At 41.2% G+C, this 22202-nt stretch overlaps 1 protein-coding gene across 7 annotated transcripts in view; it reads left to right on the top strand.

Annotated features, from left to right (window-relative positions):
- The window catches only part of TACC2 (transforming acidic coiled-coil containing protein 2), an 80301-nt gene that overhangs the window by 39526 nt on the left and 18573 nt on the right, over positions 1–22202 (top strand). For 2 of the 7 annotated variants that reach the window (XM_088169413.1, XM_088169409.1), the window contains 8 exons: positions 1292–1458; positions 8036–9344; positions 13835–13895; positions 14940–15147; positions 18914–18975; positions 19789–19904; positions 20676–20847; positions 20970–21110. In XM_088169413.1, the coding sequence (XP_088025539.1) occupies positions 8950–9344; positions 13835–13895; positions 14940–15147; positions 18914–18975; positions 19789–19904; positions 20676–20847; positions 20970–21110 (1155 nt within the window). In that variant the 5' untranslated portion in view covers positions 1292–1458; positions 8036–8949. Of the gene's footprint in view, positions 1–1291; positions 1459–8035; positions 9345–12345; positions 12382–13834; positions 13896–14939; positions 15148–18913; positions 18976–19788; positions 19905–20675; positions 20848–20969; positions 21111–22202 lie in introns of all 7 variants that reach the window. The other 5 variants (XM_088169407.1, XM_088169408.1, XM_088169410.1 and 2 more) reach the window with 5 other exon arrangements.

A 22202-nucleotide genomic window follows, 5' to 3' on the forward strand; every position in this document is an offset into this window, starting at 1 on the left:
TGCAAATTCTGTATTTGTACTTCTCTTGACATGGAGCTGCTTAAAATAATCACAAGTCTCGGGAAACCAAACAGAATCTGGCAGCTCAGAGTTATCTTCTAATTCAGCCAAATGAGAGGAGTCCTTGATTTGGGGTGGCTTGTGGAATGCTTCTGGGGGATGAAATGGCTTCTCATTTTATGGCAACACAGAACCACTTGGAAGAGGCAAATCAGTCCTGTCCTTTAGCAAATTGCTGTGTTCAGTTTACTTCATTACAGACCAACAGTCCAAAACTGCATCTGACCAACAGAAATGCTTATTGAATGTGTATTGAACATATGTTCTGTGCATATTGAATATGACACCATTGTTGCTGCATTCCTTGCTCCCAAACAAAGGATGAAATGTTTATAATTTGGGCTCAGTTTGAGAACACATGATCTATAGTTTCCAGACCTAGAAGGACAGTTTCTTATGGCTGTATACACCTCTGAGAGCACGTGGTGTGTCCTTGAATGGTTTAGATCTTACTTAATGTTTATGTTATTCCTCATTTTGTAGAGTTGCTCCCTTTCAAGCTTGTGTTTCACTTGAATGATTCCAATTTGAGTGCTGCTATCTCCTGGGCTGTCACCAACCTGTGGTGGTCCCTATGTTTTTGTGTCCCTGTGAGCACATGGTGCCACAAAAGGATTATTGATAATACCAGGATTCCATGTATTTTACAGGCTGTGTTCCTTGTGTCATAAGGTCTGTTTGAAAAGGTCTCTGGTAAAATTCTGCTGAAAATAGAATGTATTATTTCCAAAGGAGGAGGATGCTCAAGAGTTTGCTGCACCTCAGATATCTTCATGTCTGCTCTCTCATCCTTGAGAGCACACAAAGAAATTTAGTGCTGTTTTAGATGTTTGGGTTTTTTAAATGAAGCTAGGAAATTCTCTTCAGAAGTCTTTTTTAAATATTTTTAGTTAATTTAGGTGTGGTTGTGCAAAGGAGTAGCACAGAGGTGTTGGTCTGTGTGGCTGAGCCACTCTCACACTGCAAGCAGGCTTTGTAGGATGGATTCATTTCCAAGTGTGTGTTCACTTCTGTTACAAGAATGACATAAATACTTGTCTGGGGAGAAGACCACAGCCATGAGATCCTGCTCTGGAAATCGTATTGGAATGTCAAATCTCCTCTGGGAAACACAGAGGTAGCCTGGGAGCTGAGGTCTGTGCCCCAGCTCAGGGAGCCCAGCCTTGCCAAGCCTGACCTGCAAACGTGAATCCTCCCTGTGCTCACCAGTGTCTGCTTTGATTTTCCCCAGGAGCTCCGACTCTGAAGAAGCATTTGAGACCCCGGAGTCCACTACACCAGTCAAGGCACCACCTTCACCTCCTCAGCCACCCCCTGAAGCAGCAGCAGCAGCAGCAGCAGTGGTTGCAGACGTAGCAGAGCAAGAAATAAAACCTCAGCTGCCCGTGGAAGATACAGGTAATGAGTGGGACATGTTACTGAGGGAGGTGAATATACAGGGAGCTGTTTCTCTAAGCACAAGCAAGGAATTAATGCTAATAAATTGGCATCTGGAATATTAGTTAATTACCCATGCAGAAAGAAAAAACCTCTGTTGCCTCCTGGAATAATAAAGTAATGGAGAATCTGTCCATAACATTTGAAAAATATTAAAGAAAAGAGGAGCTCTCTAGAAAAAAACTTTCTTTCTTTTGAACCAAGCTTCTTTTTGTAGGATCTTTACAGAGTGAGATGAATAGGAAAAGGAGATGTGAGCTGAGTTGCAGATGCAACTGTGATCACTGTTAACTGTGGCAGTTCACAAAATGCCATTTGCAAATGTGTTACTGAAACAGGAGGTGGTCAAAAAGCCTGTCAGAAACCAGAAATACTGATTTTATAGGAGGAACAGGGAGCCATGTATGAATGTATGTATGGTATACATATGTGAAAATTGATACATACTGGGAAAATAAAATCTTTAAAAAGGGAGAGTTGTGTTTAAAACCCAAAGAAATTCTTTCCCCAAAAGTGTTCTTTGTTCTCCAAATTGAGTAATGGAATATGAGGGAGCAGAAAGCATGCTATTAGCCCAAAATAGCTTTGTTTGGGCTGTCGGATGACAGCTCAACAGTTTGAGACTGAATTCCCCATTATGCTGTCTTTTTTCCATCTGAAAGTCAAGTCATCTTGATCACCTGGCTAAATTGTATGCAGATAATATTTCTCCCAGCAGTCTAAAGCTCACTTGTATTGTGTTTGGAAAGAGTTGTAGCATCCCACCAAAGGTCTCAAGCCACCTAAAACATTTCTGGGAGTTTCTCATTAAGCAATGCTGTTTGGGATTTTGATTTATGATACAGGTTTATCAGAAGCTTCCAGGATTTTCTACAAACTGATTTCACAAAATAAAAGGTAATACTGAGGCACCCTGATGTTTTTTCCTTTCTGCTGTTAGAGTTCCCTTGTCGTTGTAGCAAAAGTTACTCATTCTGTGTCTTCTTTCCTTGTTTTAAATCTTTGGCAATCCAATGATTACAAAATAAGTGCTCAGAGAACAAAAGAACACACATGCTGAACAGGATTGGAGTGTGCTTTTAATTACTGCAGTAGATTATCTTCAAGCCCTTGATTACACATGTGCTTCCCTGGCACATGTGATTCTTGTCTGCTTCCATCCCAGTTCTCCCCCTCCTTTTTTTTCAGATCTTTCTGAAGAAAAGTGGGAAACTGAATATAGCTATTCACAGCCAGTGTGAACTTTATTGAAGGCCATTGGATGGCAGAGGGGAAACCACTTCATTTGCAAATCAGATTGTCCATGGGAGGCAAGTTACAGCAAAGGGACAGAGATCTCTTCAGTGTTCCAAAATTATGCAAAACACAGTTATACAACAGGGGAATTTATTGGAGGGGAAGAAGATGCGTAATGCAGAAAAAATCCAAATGTAGGAGGGCAACACAAAGCATTCATTCGTTTTGGAAATCTTTAGAAGAAATAAATAATAGTAAGACTATAGTTTAGGTATTTAGAAATTAGAAAAGTTAAACATTTTGTACTTTGTAAACCACTTGAGTGTCTTGTAATTTATGTCATAAGTTATGCATGTGACCGCACACAAAGAGAACGAGTTCCTTCCTCAGGGCTCGGGGGCATTGAAGCAGAGTTCCTGGATGGCACCATACAGCTAAAAAAGCAGGTTTCACTGGAGGAGGAGTGTTGAATATGGGCAGCTGGAGAGCCTGGCACAGGGAGCACTGTCCTGCTGGGCTCCTTGTTCAGCAGCCACATGGCTTTGTCTTCACATGGGATGGGTGACAGAGCGTGTGTTTGGGTGGAAGGAGGGAGCACAGTAAGTGTTTAAAGGATTGTTTCATCTATAGCTGACAATAATGACTTCTGCAGATGGCTGCAGTTGTGTTGCCTGATATCATTAGCACAGCAGCTGGACCCCACTGCTGGAAAGGCAAGGGGAGAGTTTTTAATTAGGTTGACTTCAGTGGTTGTTTAATAAATATGATGAAAGTGAGCTAAGCTGGACTCGTGCTGGGTTTGTGCCAGCTCCTGGTGGGGTAAAAGCTGCTGCATGGCTCTGGTCCATCAGCAGCAGAGCAGAGGAGGGGAGTCAGTCTGAGGGCAGGTCTGGAGGAGAAGAGGAGCAGCAGAGCAAGTATAGAAACTATTCTGAGCCCCAGGAAGTGCCACCAGTGAGCCCTTCCTTTCCTCCCTAAATAAATTCTGGGAAACGTGGGTCTTGAGGCAAATTGGAGAGTTTGAGGTTGCAGTTACTATTCTTTGTCATTATTTTAAATTATTGTTCCTTGTCTTCTCAGCTTCCCATAGCAGTGTCCTCTTGTCCTTTATTTCATCTGTCTGAGCACCAGAATGTCTCCCAAGCCCATTCTCCCAAATACCGTGATTTTGGCCAGGAATTCCTGCCTAGGAATTTTCTGTCACCCCCACTGCCTTCCCCAGATGGTTACTGAATTCAGATTGTATTCACAGGGGAGAGTGTGAGCTGGAGTCCCCTCTGTGCATTACAGCCCAACAATCAGGATATGGGGCACCTATATTTGAGTCTTTCTGGTGCCAGGGAAATTTGAGGTCAGGCTTTCTAACAGAGACATTATGGTCTAGACAAAAACAAACTAACTTTTTGGTATGGACAGCATTCTTCTTCAGTTTTTTTCATCTTGAAGCCTTATGTGGAAAATTTGAAAAGAAACGTTTATATACAGTGTTAGAATATGTCTTAGAATAAATGACAAAAGTATTTTTACAGAACTTTTTAAAAGTGATACTAATTGATTTCCTGACATCAAAGGGTTTTCATAACAAGAAGGGACTTGAAATAAACTGTTCCGAATTTCTATTGTACGGTAATTCCAGTTCCTATATGCTTTTGGCAATTTTCCTCATAACATAGCAACTGGGTGCATGTTGCATGCATTTTCCAGAGGTTTAACTTTGTTTGCTTTTTCTCTGGAAAACAGAACTGATACTCAGTTTCTTCTGTGTTTGCTTATTACATCTGTTTAAATGTTATTGCTAAGCCTGTCAGAAGAGTGTTTCATTTTGTTTCAGGCTCAGCAGTGTTAAGGCCTATTTTCAGTTTATTGAGGCTCCCTCTGCTTTAGAGATGCTTCAGTGAAGTAGCCTCTAGCCTTGGCTGCTTCTGTAAAAAAGCAACAGAAATTTATTCTGTTTATTAATGCACACAGTCTTAAAATATCTTATTAATGCTGTCATGCACAGGGTTGGATTCTTGGGTCTGTCCTGTGCAGGGCCAAGAGCTGATCAGTGTTCTTTGTGTGTCCCTTCTAACTCAGGATATTTTTTGACTCCCTAGCAACTTCTGGTTCTTCCATAGCAGATACCAGGTGAAAATGCCAAGTGTTAAATATGCCATGTAACTCTAATATTTAGGTCTCATCACCTAGATATACAAGAAGTCTGAGTTTTATGTTGTTGAATTTGGGCTTGGGATTTTTTTTTGGTAGTTGATCTAGTCAAAATTTGGCTGGAATCAGAGGAATTTCCTAGTGAAAGGAGCAGGACTTGGACCTTCTTTTTTAATGAATAAAATGAGGGGTTTTGAGGAGCTTGCCTGGCTTTTTATTGCCGTGTAGGTTCCCCAGCTATCCTCCATGTTCTTGGAGGATAATAATATTCTCCTTAATATTTTCTTATGGGCAGCTCTTACCAGTATAAATTGTGGGTGACTCAATGCCAATAAAAGGTGTAAAACTGATTTAAAACCTTGTGCTGGTCGCTCTCTAGAAGAGAGCAAGTAAGCCCTGCCTTAATTCCCATAGCTGCTGTTGTACTATGTTCTTTTGTGATCAAACTGCATTTTAATAAAATACTGTAGTGATACTGATTGGCTTCATTTTGTGTTGTAAAAGGACAAATGTCACTGCTCTCTGAATAGGCTGTTAATGCCAGGAAAGTACGTTTTTCATGTCTCTTTGTAGTAATAAAGCCTTGAGTACCATTTATACCTCCTGCCCCAGTAATTCTGCTGTTTCCAGGAGTGAGCCAGTGCTGTCGTAAAGCCAGAAGAGGCTGACAGCAGCATTTCACTTCTGCCAAGAGCCGTGTTTGCTGAGACAGTTTCACATCTTATTTCATAAAGAAACAATAAAAATACCGAGCAAGGCTCTGCAGAAATTTGTACTCTTGAGTAAAAAGGATTTGATGACGAGGAAGTCGTGAAATAAGCAGTTAAAGAAGATTAAAGCCTTGCACTGTGTGGAGCACACAGAATTGAAATTTGTTGGGAGTAGCTGCAAAGCTTTGCACGCTCCCTTTGCGTGATGCATCCCAAACTTCAGCCTCTTACTTACAGTCCAAGTCCTGCAGAGCAATGGTTTATTTTATTTTATTTTACTTTGTTTTAATGCATGTGTATATTACTTTGAGCAAGGGCCTCGATGCTGTTGAGGTCTTTGACATAGGCTGGAATGAAAACAGTGCATAACTGTAGATAATTCCTTGTTCAGATCCCACTTTCATTTCATGCTAACCTACATTTGTACTCTGCTGACACCCCGGTGTTTATTGTGATGCATTCCCCTGAAGTGCCTTCCATTCTCTTTCCAGGGTGAAAGGGACAGATTAGGCTAATGCTGGAGGTTTATGGCACTCTCTGAGTGCCCTGAACAGGAGTCCCATCAGTGTCACCAAGTGATGTGTGTGTGTGTGTGTGTGTGTGAAGTGAGCACCAGCTCGGCTGGCAAACTAAGCCTAATTAATGACCCCTCAGCCAGGCTGAAACCAAACCCAAACCAGCAGGGATTAAGGAAAAAAAGGAACTGTTTCAACATTCTGCCACGCTATTAGCATTCATTTAGCAGAAAAACACATTAGAATATTATTTTAATTGGTATCCTAGTGAATTTCCACAGTCTTAAAAGAGAAACTGCATAGCTGTCATCCCTTTGACAGTCTCTGGAAGTACATGGTGCCACTTTGGGAGATGTGTCCAATTCCCTTAAATCCTTTTCTGTCCTCTACATCCATAAATAATAATCCTTGCAGTCTCTGTGCAGACATACAATTTCTTCTGAAACAAAGGAAATTTTTTTCCCTTTTCTTAATTCATTCATAGCTTCTCACTAAAATAATAATTGATTGTCTGTATTGCTTTTATGAACAGTGTTAATGAATGTAGCAGGGCAAAATGAGAGTTATTCTGCAAAACATGTCAGGATTGGAATGAAAAGGATGAGCAGAAATGTCTCTGAAATCGTTTAGGGCTGAGCAAAGCATTCAATTTTGTTTGACTGTTTTTCTTTATAATTGCATAATTAAAAGAAAAAAAAGACAATGTGAAGAAGGCTGTGCTGCTTCAGCAGGAAACACGGGGGCATTTTGCTCCTCTGTGAGAGCAGTGAGCAGCTGGCTCAGCCCAGCCTGAACTGGGAGCTGTCCTGGGATTCAGGTACCACACAGGGACACAAAGGGACAGAGGTGACCCGTGGTGCATTCAGATCAGAGTAGTGCAGACCCAGCAGGAGCAAACCATATGCAGGACTTGTAGAACATTTGAATAATCGACCTAATGAGCTAGAAGGCAGCAAGGACCATCACCTTCATGCTTTTCTACCTCTGTATTTTCTGACTTTTTTGTTATGCACTCTGTCTTTTTCTACTTGGTCTAATAGAGTTGTTATATCCCAAGTGAAGAGAATTCTATGAATCATTTTAGGATTCCATTCAATAAGAAAACCTTTAATTGCAGTGAAAAGCTGCTTGGATTAAGAGTTTTAACATAAATCTCTCTACAAAATTGTCATCAACAAGTTAGAACTACACTTGGAAAATCCTGGTTTAAATAATCAGTAGGGAGCTTCTAGCTTTTTAAGGGAAGATTTTTCAACTGAAAATATTTGTTGGGTTCTCTAAATGATTTTTTTTAATCTTTACCATAATTTATTTCGTATTAAGTTCTCAATTATTCATGTCTTATTATAAACTTGTAATTATTGACTGCTTGGGGCAGATAGAGGAGCAGCATTGATGGGCTGGGGAGAGGAAGCCATTTTCCTCTGGGTAAATTGGTAAAAATAACACAAGAGAAACAAAACTTAAGGTCAACATGTAATTACTGAAGCACCAGTCAATTTTCTGGAGATTTAATTCATAAGAGCTCTGACACAATTGTGTGAACTCTTTCTGGTAGTAGAAAATAGGAGTAAAAAAGTGCTTTATGTGCAGTTTTTCTAGTATTTGCAATATTTAGTGTATTATGGTAATATCCATCTTCTGTAAGTGATAGTTTAGAAGAGGTGCTTTATAGGCTATTGCAGATACATATTTTATCTTTTCATGAAACTTGCCTTGAATCCTGTTCTGGGGAGAACAGATCTATTTTCCCCCCTAATCTTGTTTATATATTGGAAAAGTCACTTTGGTTTGCTTAGTCAATTTGTATTATTTCAATGCCGTTTTCTTTTACTTGCAGTAATATTGGATTATAATACAACCTCCTAAGGCCCTGTTCTAAAAATGTGTTTGGGGTGCACTCACGGAGTTTTGTGTTTGTTCCCACAGGACCGTGTTCAGAAGCTGAAGCTGTCACCGATGTGTCACACAGTGAGCCAGTCCAAGAGAGCCCTTTCCGTCCCCCTTGCCATTCCTTCTCCACTGTCTTTGACGAGGACAAGCCCATAGCCAGCAGTGGAACCTACAACTTGGACTTTGATAACATTGAGCTGGTCGATTCTCTCCATGCCTTAGGACCGAGCTCTGCAGAGCCCAAGAACCGTGACCCCAAAGCAAATGTCCGCAGGAAATCCACGGATTCGCTCCCAGTTTCCAAATCCACGTTGTCTCGATCCCTCAGCCTGCAGGCCAGCGATTTTGATGGAGCATCTCACCTTGGCAACAGCGAGACATTAGCACCATCAGCAGATGTGTATGGTACTGGTTCCAGCAGCGCTTCCAGTACCCTCAAGAGAACAAAAAAAACCAGACCAGCTTCCTTAAAAAAGAAGCAGTCAGCCAAAAAACCTCTGGATGCTCCACTGGTGAAGGAAACCCCCCAAGAACCTCCTGAGCTTGACCAAGCGGCTTGTGAGGATAAAGCACCTGAGGTGAAGGCTGACTCAGCAAAGCCCGAATGTACTGAACCTTCCAAAATCTCTGCTGAGAAAGAGGAGGCCCCACCTGTGCCTGAAGGACCCGAGCCTTCGGATCCAGACCGTTTTGAAGGGATTAGTGCATTTAGCTCCGGAGGCAGCAAAGTGCAGAACTCTCCCCCTGCCAGCAGGAAAACGCTGCCTCCAACAACGGCCCCCGAGGCTGTGGAGGTGACTCCGCCGGACACCGGGGGACAGGAGGACCCTCCCGCCAAAGGCATTGCAGTCAGGCTGGAGTTTGATTATTCTGAGGAGAGAGGGGGGAGCGAAGAGCAGCAGGAGAGCGCTCCTCCTCCCAAAAAAGCAGGGAAAAAGCCTGGTGCTAAAATGCCGCTGCGGAGGCCAAAGACTAAAAAACCGGTGGAGAAGCTTGACAATGCTCCAACCACCCCGACCAAGTCACCCACTGATCCAAACGAGATCCCCATCACAAAAGGCTCTTACACTTTTGATATCGACAAGTGGGATGATCCCAATTTTAACCCCTTCTCATCCAGTACAAAAATGCAGGAATCGCCCAAACTGCCTCAACAGACGTACAGCTTCGAGCCGGACGTGTGTGAGGACTCCATTGACCCTTTCAAGTCTTCTTCTAAGATAGGCAGCTCGCCTTCCAAATCTCCAGCTTCCTTCGAGATCCCAGCCAGTGCCAACGAAACGAACGGAACGGAAGGAGACAGCCTGAACAAACCTGCCAAGAAGAAGAAGACGCCACTAAAAACGTAAGTTAAAGGGCAGAGACGTTTCTAGAATAGAAGCAGCACATTCCCTTAGCACAGTTCCACAGGGTTTATATCTGCATAGAGAGAGGGAGCTGACCTCGGGTGTTGGTGGCCACAGCTGGAGTCACACTGGGGGGCTGTTCCTCCTCTCAACCCGCTTCCTCAATAATTTGATATTTCCAGAACTACCAAGCAACTGCATTTTTAAAGTCTTTGGGCTCATGGTAGTGCTGAACCTGGTTATATTGGAATTTTATCAGTTATGTACCCAATTTTCTGTACCTCATTCTGGGAAGTTGATGCTGTTTAAGATGATCAGAGTAATCACACCAGCACAACTATTTTATGAATCATTGTTTTTGAGCGTGGGATGTGAAATAGTAAGGCAGTGACAAATCTCATATTGCAAACAGCAGGAAGATGGTTTCATCCTGTGGCTTATGATATTTAAAAGAAAATAACCTGAAGCAGAAGAGTGCAGTATTGAAATATATTTTTTTAATGTATCTACACGACTAAGAAATGTGAAAAAAATCCTTTTTATGAAAGAGCTTACAATTGTACAGAAGGTTTAAAATCTCCAAAGCTAGTATATGTTGGAGAAATATCCAGCTTTTAGACACAGGTGACAAATTCCAGGTTAAATTTTCTATGTTGCTGTATTTAGATATTTGGTTAAAAATCTCTGTGACTAGTTGCTGATTTTCATGTTGCTTTGTCTGTTCAGATATGGTTATTTTGAGTTGGTGACCACTAAGTTTGTGAATATCTGAAATTGATCTCCTGTGTGTATCTATAAGAAAGTATCTCAGTTCATGTTCCTTTATGCTTTAAATGTTCCAGCTGGCTAACAAAAATGGGAGCAAAACTTTAAATGCCTGTTTAAGATAAGAAGGTAACATGGTTAATGTAAAGTAGTACAAAAGCTGATCTGTACAGGGTGAGATGGAGATTATTCAGATTTTTCTGAGCAGCCTCCTGCCTTCTAAGCTTCTAATTCAAGTCCCTTGTCAGATTTGAGGAAGCTTGTGCTTTATTTTCTTTCTAGGAGTGTTTCAGACTTGTGGATAGTTTAGATCACTGTGTAGCTGGGTTATTTTCTTTGGAAGAGGAGCCTGGTTTTTCTGGTGTTGCTACTTTTTGAGGTTTACCTGTAACATAGTGGTAAATGACACGTTTTTCCAAGCCTGCAGTCCAAACTGATTTGGTCCAAACCAAGAAGATTAAAAGTCTGACAGCAAGAGAGGAACAATTTGAATCTTACTGGGGAAGTGCAGAGGGGAATTTTAATATCACCAGATCTTTAAGTTTTTGCAGCCCACCAGACATTCCTTGTGTCTTCCAGTAGCTGGAGCTGACAGACCCCCAGAGTGGGCCTCTTGGGTTCTCCCATCTGCTTTGAATATTGGAAAGTATTCCAAAGTTATTAATTTAGGGGCAAAATTAGTTTACAGAGAGTTTGCTAAAGGCACATTTGTCCTTGAGAAAATCCATCACAGGAGAACTCTATCCTGGAATCACAAAGTTCACTGCTGGTGTTTTTCAGGGTGGGGAAGTGAAGCTTCCCCAGGTCAGGGCTCACAAGTTCTTGGGTCAGGAGGGTTGCAGGAACTCCCAGCCTGTGCTTGGCACTGCTTTCACTGGGTTATGCTGTGTATTGCTCACTGCAGCCCCATAACCTACTTTTGCAAGTGTTTGTTTGGTTTTTTTTTTAAACAAAGATAAGACTCTGCATGTTAATAACCCATTGCAGCCTGCAGCTGTGGTACTTTCTAGAAGAAAATTACCTTAAGGCTTGAGAGGGGATGCCGGGGTAGGCAGTGGCAGGAGGTTTTATTAACACTGTTTAGGGTGCAGAAATCAAACCCTATGGACCAGTTTGAAAATGAGCCCCTCATGTGGAAAGGCAGTGATTCTAGATTAGAGGTGAAGAAGCCAGGCATGAGTTTAAGCCTTTGCTGAGCTTGTCCTACTTAGAATCTGAGCCATGTGCTCAATCTAACATGTGTTAAATTAATAAAAATCAGCCATTTTTGTTCTTGAATGAAACTGCAGCAGTCTGCATATTGACCCCCCTGTGAAAAGATGAGGTTTTTATGAGATGTGAGCTTGACACAAATTGATCTCTGGTCCCCTACCCGAGTGCTGAGCTGCTTGGACACAATCACATTGCTCAGGTGATGCTGAGCAAAGAGCAGCTGATGCCTCCCCAGTGCCAGCTCACAGTGATGAGTTAAAATCATGGTTTATAGAGACACTGCTTGTGCAGGCATTGCCCTGGAGGCTGCTTAGAAATGGAAGGTGCCAGCTGTCAGGAGCATTGCACGAGAGGAGAGACGAGCAGAGGCTGCCAAGCTCATGAGTAAATGAAAACTTCTCTTAGCCTAAGCTGTTTGGCAGGGTTTGGTTCTGCTTTGGGGGAAACCAGTTTGATCTGTTAGAACGTCAGGTTAGGTTTTGGAGAGGAGCAGACCAGCTGTTATTTAAAGAAATGCCATTTTCTATCCTGACCTGGGTAAATGTTTTGAAGTGGTCAAGTAGCTTTTTCTGTGCTGTCACAACACATCAGCAAACATCACAAAACCTGGAATAACTGTGCCCTCTCCTTAAGCTTAGCTGCCATTCAAGAACAGTTTTGCATTTCATATAATAACAAATACTGTGTTTTGAAAAGCAAGCAGGTGGCCTCCATCAGGGCAGGCCAGGACAGTTAGTGTGTTGAAAGGAACTTAACTTGAAAGTGTCAGCTTTGAAAAATGTGTTTTGTAAGATGAAAGTGTGTAAAAAGTATAACATTGAATAGAAAACATTGAAGGACTTGATGATTATTTTTTTCTCCTTGTGTGTTTCACAATTAAAAGTAGGGGTTAAGATGATACAGGTCGAAAATATGCATGATCAGATTGCCTTAACACATTAACCTTAACAGAGTATTTGTAGGTTAATCTTTTTTGTCAGTTCCTTCTGTCTGTCTCTCTTTTCTTTGTCTTATTTGTCTTAGGATGGTAGAAGATGTGATGTCTGTATGTTCTCTGTTGTAAGTAATTCTAAGCTAACAATTCAAATTTCCTCTTTGATTTATGGGCTTTTTAATTTTACTTATTTATTTTGCAGCATGATCAGTTATTATTCAGCATGAAGCTTTTATGTTAATGATTTCACTTCACTTGCACATATGAAAGCTATTTTAAGTAAGATGCCTGACTGTGAATGAGTTTGCTTCATTATCTGTTGCCTATCAAAGAAGATCCTCATTTAAAAACTATAAAGATTTTGTATCCTTGAGCTAAAATACAAAAGTTTTATTTCTACCACTGAACAACATTGTAGAATCAATTCTTTGTAAATACTGCATAAAGTGCTTGTCTTTCTTGAAGGAAAAAGTTATCCTAATTAATTCTGTCATCATAACTGGATAATTAATGACATTGAACACACCAATATTCAGCTGCCCAATTTATTTTCCCCTCTAGATGTGGTATTGATTTACCCTCTGCAGATTGAAACCCACCATTAGAATTTCTGGTATCAACCTTGCCATCATTGATCAGGGATGAGCTGGTGGGCAGTAATTTTTGCCACTGCATCTCAGTTCAAACATAAAGTCTTTATCAGTGAGTTTGCTGTGGTATTTTTCTCCTTTTTGTAGCTAGTAACATCAATGGTTTTGAATAACTCTGGCAGTGTGCATCAAGAGAACAGACAGATAATTAGTTTATTCCTGGTTAGGAAATATTTTTAGCCAATTGTTAATAAAGGCAACATTCATAATTATACATCATCATGACACAATGTATATTCTTCATTCCTTTTGCTTGATTGAAACCTGTGGGATTTTGGAGGGCTACAGTATCCATGCTGCCAGTCTGCACTGTGAGGTGTCAGGGGAACTGGAAGCAGAATTGCCATATTTCTTGTTGTATTTGTTTTTAGAAAGGTCTGTTGTGCCCATTTGTAATGCCACGGCTCATTCTGGCATCTGGGGAGCAGCATCTGCCTCAGATGGTTCTGTTTAGTTCATCTAAAGCAAACCAGGTTTTTCTTCCTGGTTTTTGGGGTCATTGAAGCCTAAGTTTATCACAGTTTTAATCCTCAGGTAAAGGTGTGGGTTAGACCTAATTTTGGGATGTGAAACTGAAGCAGACAGAAGCTGAATCATTTCCACAGGGCCCCGGAGGGTGCCTGTGGTGGAGCAGGGATTTGAATTGCAGCTGAGCAGTAACTCTGCTCTGTGAATGTGTCAGGAGTTAGCAGGAAAAATATGGCAATCCTGCTGTTCTCAGCTTTTGGGGGATGGAGGCCTGTTCCAAGTGCATGACAAAAATATGTACCCATGGCATGTTTCTCTGTGGTGCTTCTGCCTAATGGATGGGATTTTAATGCAGAAGGGCTTACAGAGGTTGCATTGTCTGTGGCTGTCTCTTGCTGAGTGTGAAATGACCTGATTCTTGCTGCTATTACCATATTAACAGTCTGAACTTTATTTTCAGTGATACATTTAGGGTGAAAAAATCACCAAAAAGATCCCCATTATCAGATCCTCCTTCTCAGGTAAAGTGCTGCCTTATTTTGATGCATGTAATTAGTGTTCTTGAAGGGGTAAAAAGAAGGAAATTTGATTAATTTAATTGTGGAATTGTATGTTTAATAATAGAAGATATTTCTGTTGTAGACTTGAACTTTTAATAATAGAGGAGATTTTTGTAAAGAATATATGCATGTGTCCAAGTATAGCACATTTGGCTATTACCATAAAATATTAACCTTTTGTCCTCTAAAAGTGTGTACACAATATATAGTAGATCTGGTATTTTCTCTGGGAATTCTAGTTAGAGTATTAGCAAATGTACTTTAGAAAGCCCTGTGTTAAGATGGAGCAAGAATATGAATATCTTCAGTAAGTTGTATGAAAAACAAGATTATCACTATCCACCCTGGAATTTTTAGATTAGAAACTAAATGCACCAAATTGGTGGGCTGGAAGGGAAATAGAAATAAACCAAGTGGGCTGATCTACCAGGAACATGTGCTTGGATAGTTTGGTTCCCTGTTGTAAACTGCTGGCAGGTGGTTTTCTTGGAAGAGAAGTTAACAAAAGCTGCTCTTCCACAAAGGCCTGACTGCTTTGATGTGGCACAGCTCCTTCCATGCTGCTGTTCCTGTTATCCATCCTGCCCTTCTGTTTGTGCTGCTTGACAACGTAGAAGTGAAGAAGGGGGAAAGGGTTCATGACCTTGTGGACCTACGAGGGTTTGCTCCTATGAGAAAAGCCTGAAAAGTCAGAGACTTCAGTGGTGGGTGATGTGTGCCACTTGTGTCAAGTGCCTAACAGATTTCAACAGCTCTGGATCTTCTTTCTTCCCTGTTATCAAAGCAGCTTTGCAATGCAAGTGTTTATCATCAAAGAGCTTAGCTGTACTGGGAAAACTTGCTGCTAGTAGAGTTAGTTATTTTCCATTAAGTATTTTACACAGCACTGCAGCAGAGATTACAGAATTAAAAAGATGGCTCTGGCAGTGCAAAGGAATTCAGAGGTTGAGCTGTTCCATGTGTTAGTGGTAGATAATGGAATTAATTGGCTCTTGTTTGCTGCAGGATCCTACTCCACTGCCAACTCCAGAAACGCCTCCTGTCATCTCCACGGTGGTTCACGCCACGGATGAGGAGAAGCTGGCGTCCTCTGTGACAGGTCAGAAGTGGACCTGCATGACTGTGGACCTGAACACGGACAAGCAGGACTACCCACAGCCCTCTGACCTGTCCACCTTCGTCAACGAGACCAAGTTCAGCTCTCCCACAGAGGGTACTGCCTGCTCCAGCCAGGGGCTGCTTACTGAGACAAGGGGTTTGGTTTGGCTGGGGATGCTGGCCTGTGCTCTGCTGAATGCAGACCTTATTAGGGAGCCCTAAAAATGGTGCTCTCCCCTTCTGCTTTCTGGGAAACAGGACAATTACAGGGAGCTGAATGTCAGACCCCAACAGTCCAGCCTTGAGTTTTCAGGAAAGAAAAGATGCTTAAAGGGAAATGAGAGGGACCTTCAGAGAAAGGCATTTGCTTTCTTTGTGTGATCAGTTGTTCTTCTCTGTGAGCAGTGTGTTCTCTCAGTGCTTTCACAGGAGAATGAGGTCTGATACTGCTCCAGAGTCACTGAACTACTGATTCTGCCTGAGGCCTGTTCCTTAACCTGCAGAGGGAAAGGTCCCATGTTAAAATTCTGCTCCTATTTTCTGTATTGCATTAATGCCCATATACCATGCCATCTTTCTTCCAGCTTCCTGGGCTCCAAGTATCTTCATGCATAAAAGTATCCAGGATATCCCCTCTATAAGATAGTTACCATTCATATTTCCAGATAAAATTCCCTACTAGATCAACTTATTAAAGCTTTTCCTGCCATACCTTCCTATGAGCAGTTGAGAGCTAAAGCTGGAAGTTTCTGTTTAGAGAACTGTCATTCCAGGTCTGTGAAATTTGAAAGAGACAGAATTAAGAAAATTTGTGTGTGGCCTTCCTTGGGGCTACCAGAGGGAATTCTGCTTTGCAACATCTGCTCCAAAGGCAGATGTTCAGCTTTGTGGGTGGGAAGCATGTTTGAGTTTAACTTGGCTTAAACTTCTTCTTCTTGATCTGAATTCAAATTTCCTCCCCCCCCCCCCCCCCACCTTTCAGTCCCTGACCCAGTCTACCATTACATCTACTTTATGCAATTTTAGGCTGGTTCTAAATTTATGCCTGATCAAGAACTGCTAAACTTTTAGGTCAAGGTGTTTGACATAAAAAAGCAACAACAATCACAGTGCTTTTGTTCATATGCATGTGTGCCCTGGGCTTTTTGGAAATCTGTTGAGTATTCTAAACAGATAAGTATTTCGCTCTGGATGAATTCACTTGGCTTTATCGTCTAATCATAAATGTTAGACATTCACTTCCCTGTATTTGTATTTTAGAAAGTAACTTAAAGAAACACTTTTTAGAATATAAGCCCCCCTAAATGTGGGAAAATAGAAACTATATGAAAGAAAATGGAACAAAAGAAGAGTGAGAGACATTCTGAAACAATCATTTTAGCTTTCAAAGTGGGTAGGAGAAAGTGAGCAAAGCTCCTAATTAAATGGTAATTGTCTTGTCTCATGTGTGCTGCATGGTACAGTCGGGGTTTCAGATTACACACTCATTATAATCAACAATGCTTCTGCTTTTCACGTCTCTTAAAAATAATAATTTTTTTCCCCTTCACAGTCTTGCTCCTGCAGCTTTGAGAAATTTCTGAGTAATTTGAGGGCTGCTTCTCAGTGTAGATATTTTTACCTCTCCCAGACACCCTTGTGTTACCCTGTAACCTAACACTGCTTCTGTACAGATACAGCTCAGCTCCTGAGTCAGCCAGTGCATCCAGCCCTCATCTGTTTCAGGCACTGCCTATAGCTGCTGCCATTTTCCTGTTGCACAGACCCGAAATAAGCCGTAATTATTAGCAGAAAATTCTGATGTAATCTTGCAGCTATTTGTAGGAGGAGTTGGAGGACATCACTTAGTAAGTCTGCTCTATGTGTTTATAAAAGATAATTATTTGCTTCGTGGGATATCCTGGGTTTTTCTGATTTTGAATGTCGAGAGATAACCAGAGCCTAAGGTTTTGGAGGGGAGATGATGTCTGAGAGGAGAGGAGAGAGAGGAATTAAGCTGGAGACTCCTGAGAGCAGTGAGACGAAACAAACTGCGTTTAGCCAGCCGTGTTATTCCTTTTGTTTCTACTTGGACTGTTTCCATCTGTGTCCTGCCTTTATTTTTTTTTTTTGTTTTTGTCAGCAGTAAAGTTAAATCTGTGTTGTCCCAGCAGTCGGTTTGGATTGGGATTGCAGAGCTGCTGGCAGTGCTGCAGGCAGGTGGAGGATCCCTGTGGCTGTGCCAGCAGAGGACAGTGCTGGAACGTCTGCTGCCCCTGAGCCTGCCTGAACACTCAGGGATTGCTCTCTGGAGCACAAAGCTGCTCCATAAACGCTCCTGATGCACTCACTGGGCTCTCTGTGGATATGTGGGATACTGAGAGGCAGTTTGTAAACACTTGCTGCTCTTACCTGGGATTTCAGCCTTTCTCCTGCAGTTCACGTCCTTTGGGTTTTGCTTTCACCAGGAAGAGAAGTAAATGAGAAAGGATATTGCTGGCATCTGACACCAGGAGGTTGTCCATCTTGTCTTGCTCCCTATTACCATTAAAAACACATGGTGCTAGGAATTTAAACACAAGGAGCCTGCTATTACAGCTTTCTCTTCTCTCACAGGTTTTACTGTGAATATCCCTAGCCAGTAGTGAGGGTTTGTGGCTCTTCCTCTTCAGTGGTTGGTTCACCAAATATGTAACTTAGGGAATTACAGTCCTTGTTCAGTGCTTTTTATTGCTAAAAAAAAAATTGTAAAAAATTGTAAAATTGTAAAAATATTTGTAAAAGAATTGTAAAATCACACCTAAAACTCTTTTAATCAACAAAACAGGCAAGAGATTATCTTCAGGGTTGTTTGTTTTTAAACATCAAACATTTTAATGGTGGTTATCATCTTCCTAATGCAAGCCCTACTTTTCAAAAGCTGCCCAAATCTAGAAGGATTTTAGTGCATGACTTTATCATAATGCAAATGCTAGTGTGATTTTCCTTAGGATTTATTTATAGTGGAAATCAAATTATGCAAGTGGTTTATTGAGTTAAGTCATAGAAACAGAGCAAAGTACGGCATTTGGACAAATTAATTATGCTTTTAATTGTTAAATTAAGTTGTCATTGTAGGAAGTTTGCTTTAATTTGAGTGCAGGAAGGTATGATCTCTTTTCCTGTGTTAGATTTCTCTGCTTCTGTAGCAGCAACTGGGTGACCATGGTCTGGGAAGAAATGCTGGTTATTCCCTCCAGTGTAACTGGGAGATTAGAAGCAGAGAAGCAGCAAAGATTTGCATTTTGTTAAATTTTACACTTAGGGTTCTTTGTAAATCCTCCTGCCTTAGACTCTTTCCCTGAAAATAAAATATGAGAACAGCCCAGTAGCTGGGCTGGTATCTCATCCCTGGTTCATGAGCATTCAGGTATTTTAGTTATCTTTTTCTTTGGTGATAGCACAGTAGGTGTTCTGAATTAAGAGTGTGATAAACATGAAAAAATATAAATTAAATTTTCTCAACAGCTGTTAAAATGTTTTTTAAAATAAATTGGCATCAGCATTTCCATTTATTAAAAAATCTGTTTTCTGTGATAAGATAACATTATAGGAGAAAGTTGTCTGTGCTCTGAAATTGCTCTGAAACTTTCTTAATATTCTGGTCCCTGGGGCAAATTAAAAAGCTGAATTTTTTTCTGGCAAGCTGATTTGCCTGAAATGTGTCAGGTTTATTGTTGAGAATTAGTGAATATTAATGCACCTTTACTTTCTCTCTGTATATTCTATTTTTAATATGTCATTGGAAAGTATTGAGCAGAGTGGGAGTGGCCTTTGTCAGTGAGAGGAGCTCTCATTTACTTTTGAAAAAAAATCATGTCATGGCATGTATTAACACCTCTTTTTCTTTGTTTCTGTTACAGAATTGGAATATGGCAACTCATATGAAATAGAATATATGGAGAAAATAGGTTCCTCTGTGCCTGTAAGTTCTCACCTCCATTTCCATTCATTTGCATTCCCTTGTCATAATATACTATCCTGATAATGCCCTCAGCCTCACCACCCTTTACATTAATTATAATGTGCCTGCAGCAGATTTGCAAAACCAATTCCTTGAAATTGGCATAACTGGGGTAAATTGCCTGTGCTTTGTTGTCCTGTGTCCTGTAAAGCTTCTTCCATTGTATGATTCTATTTCTAAGCTAGTATCATAGTTATTTCTGGAGATTCAAAGCCAATCAGCATTTCCAGCAGTGCACAGTGCAGAGCTGTGTTCACCAGCTGCTGAACTGTTTAAGAAACTGGGAGTAAAATGTTGAAGAAGCTGGAGGGAATCAGGAGAGAAACAGAATTAGTGTGAAGTCTGGAATGCAGTGCTATACGTTATTACTTGTTTCACCTTCTTTTTAATCATGGATTTGAGAGCTTGACTGGATCCCGTGAGGGGATATCTACTGGAGACATGAGGAATATCAGGCATGTGGTGCTTAAACCAATGAGAATATTCAATGGATATTTTAGTAACACCCTCAGCCAAGGGATGCCTCCTGCCTGACAGAATCAGACATCTGATTAACCCCAAACTGGGAGAAGAAGAGCCACTGCAAAGAGTGAACTGCTTAGGTTTTTTCTTTAACAGTTTGTTCCTGGAAGGGTCCATCTCAGTATCAGCATTACAACCCAGTATTATTGGTTTCTGTCAACTCATTTGCTCACTAAAGGCTTCAGTGACCTGAATTAGCTTTAATGGAGAATGGTTGAATTGCTTAATGAGTTTCTCTTTCCCTGTTGCCAGCAGGATGATAGCACCCCGAAGAAGCAGTCCTTGTACCTGATGTTTGATGCACAGCAGGAGAGCCCAGTGAAATCCCCTCCCATCAGATTGTCTGACTCCACATCTCCCTGCTCAGGGTAGGTCACTGTGAGCAATGCAAGAGGGTGTCAGGGGAGTGGGTGACCCTCAGAGCACGAACACAGGCACTTCTTCCTCTCTCTGCCTCTGTGCTGCCAAGTTATTTGTGTAAAAATAGATTCCCATCTGTGTACACATATGATAGAGAACAGAGGGCAAAGATACACAAGTTTCATGATGGAATAAGGACATGCATTTCTCCTTCACATTCTGACTAAATAGTCACAGTGGCAATTGTTTTACTGGGCAATGGCCTCCTGCTTAAAGGTTTTTCCTCAGGTGCTGAGGTAATTTTCACGTTAATCTAGAAATCTGTTAATTGCAGGTTTTCACTTGGCTTTTCCTGGATACATTTTCTCAACAAGGGCTCTTGTTCCTAAGACCAGGATGTGGGAGTTGTGTTTACTTCCAATAATTTTGCTTGTCAAGGACATCTGTTCTTGTTAGTAAGAGTTGTGTTTTGGGAGAGAGGTAGGTCACAATGAGAAAGGGGTAAAAAGGCAAGTGAGAAATACTGAAGAAATGTGACATTTCTGATGGAACTGGTTTTATTTTGATGTCTCCAGTGCATTGCTTTTAAAGGATATTGCAAAGTGTTACGAGATACAATGATGTAAAATGGAGTTGAAACAAAGTGTGTATAAATATATTTATATATATACACACATACACATGGAAGTGATGAAGAGAACTTGCTCAGCTGTTACCAGAAGCAGAATTGTGAAGGCCTTGTGCTCCACCCTGAAAGCATGTACACAATCTTTTTCCAGGTCAAGTTTTGAAGACCCTGAAGCCCAGCAGTCCTCTGGCATGAAAATACCACACCCAGCTTCTCGAGTGCTAGCTGCCAGCCAAGAGGCACATTTACAATCCCCTGACAAAGCCAAGCAGAAAGACCTGGAGCCCATGACTCTGGGAACAACCCCAGAGGCTATTGAAATTGTAAGTCCTGTATGATAAGAGTTTGGGAATCATTTTCCTCCAGAAATTTTGCAATTTTCTTTTGGCCCAAACAACTTGGGCAAAATCTCTGTTGCTTATGCAGCCTTCTCTTTACCCTTCAGACATCTCCTGAAGATTCCTTTGTCTCTGCTGATGCTCTTCTCAATAGGATATCTAAGAAAGCCTCAATATGTGATCAGCCTGAATACCTAGATCCTGACCTAGCAGAAAAGAACCCCCCAGTATTTGCTCAGAAACTTCAGGTTTGTAGCAGAAATATAAATATAATTTTTCTTTCTGTTTGTTCATACACAGGCAAGGGAATGCTTTGCCTCATCTGAAAGTGGTGGCAGGAGGCTTGGAGGGGATGTGGGAAAGAATTAAAATAATTATTTAATTCTTTCCAAAGTAACTCTCCCCTTTCAAAGACTTGAGGAACAAAGATATTTTCATTTAACTCGTATAATTCATATAATACATAACCTTAAACTTCATCAACACCTATCCTGTACCTCTACTGTATGTATTTCCCAGGAGTCTTTTCAAAGCAAACTTTTTCAATCTTGAACACAGGACTTGATGTGTGGAGAGTTGTCTTGACACCTGGCCTTAGTAAGTCTGTATGTATAGATTCATTTTTGAGATTCAGGACCTAATTCTGCTGAAATGAAAATCAGGCTTTGTTTTCCTTGTAATTTCTCTAATTTGGCATGGTTTCTTCTAGAAAAGCAAATGGATCTGCAGAGCAGTTCTGTATATCAGAATATATTTTCTGGAATACTTACAGTCAAATTTTAAAATAGCAAGGGTTGAACTGAGACCAGCATGTGGTATAAATTCATATAAAATGGAAATGAAAGGAGAGGAGTCTGTGATAAAACAGCTTTAGCTTCAGAAAAATTTCTTTCACATGAAGTATTGTTTACACTGATCACCTAGCAAAAATTATTTGTACAGCTACCTCAAAACTAAGCAAGCCCTGGAGATTGGTATCACCATGAGAGGAATTTGGAGTGTTTGTCACCCAGGCATTGTTCGAATTACACCTTAAAATATAACAATCCATTTTTGAGTATGTCGACCATTTTTACCATGTTCTTACCGCATTTTTTTTCCCTGTGGGGGGACTCCCCCACCAAACCCTTGGACAGGAGGAGCTAGAGTTTGCTGCCATGAGGATAGAAGCGCTGAAGTTAGCCAGGCAGATTGCCCTCTCCTCTTTGCGCTCCAAGGTACCTGCTTTGTGCCTGCCCTGTGTGTGTGAGTGTGCACAGCCTGGGGAGCCGAGTGCTGCTTGTCCTGGGGCTCCCTGGGGGACACCAGGAGCATGCTGGCAGCAGAGCTGACACAGAAAT

The sequence above is a fragment of the Sturnus vulgaris genome, chromosome 8, assembly GCF_052056855.1.
Source record: "Sturnus vulgaris isolate bStuVul1 chromosome 8, bStuVul1.hap1, whole genome shotgun sequence".
Lineage (NCBI taxonomy): Eukaryota > Metazoa > Chordata > Aves > Passeriformes > Sturnidae > Sturnus > Sturnus vulgaris.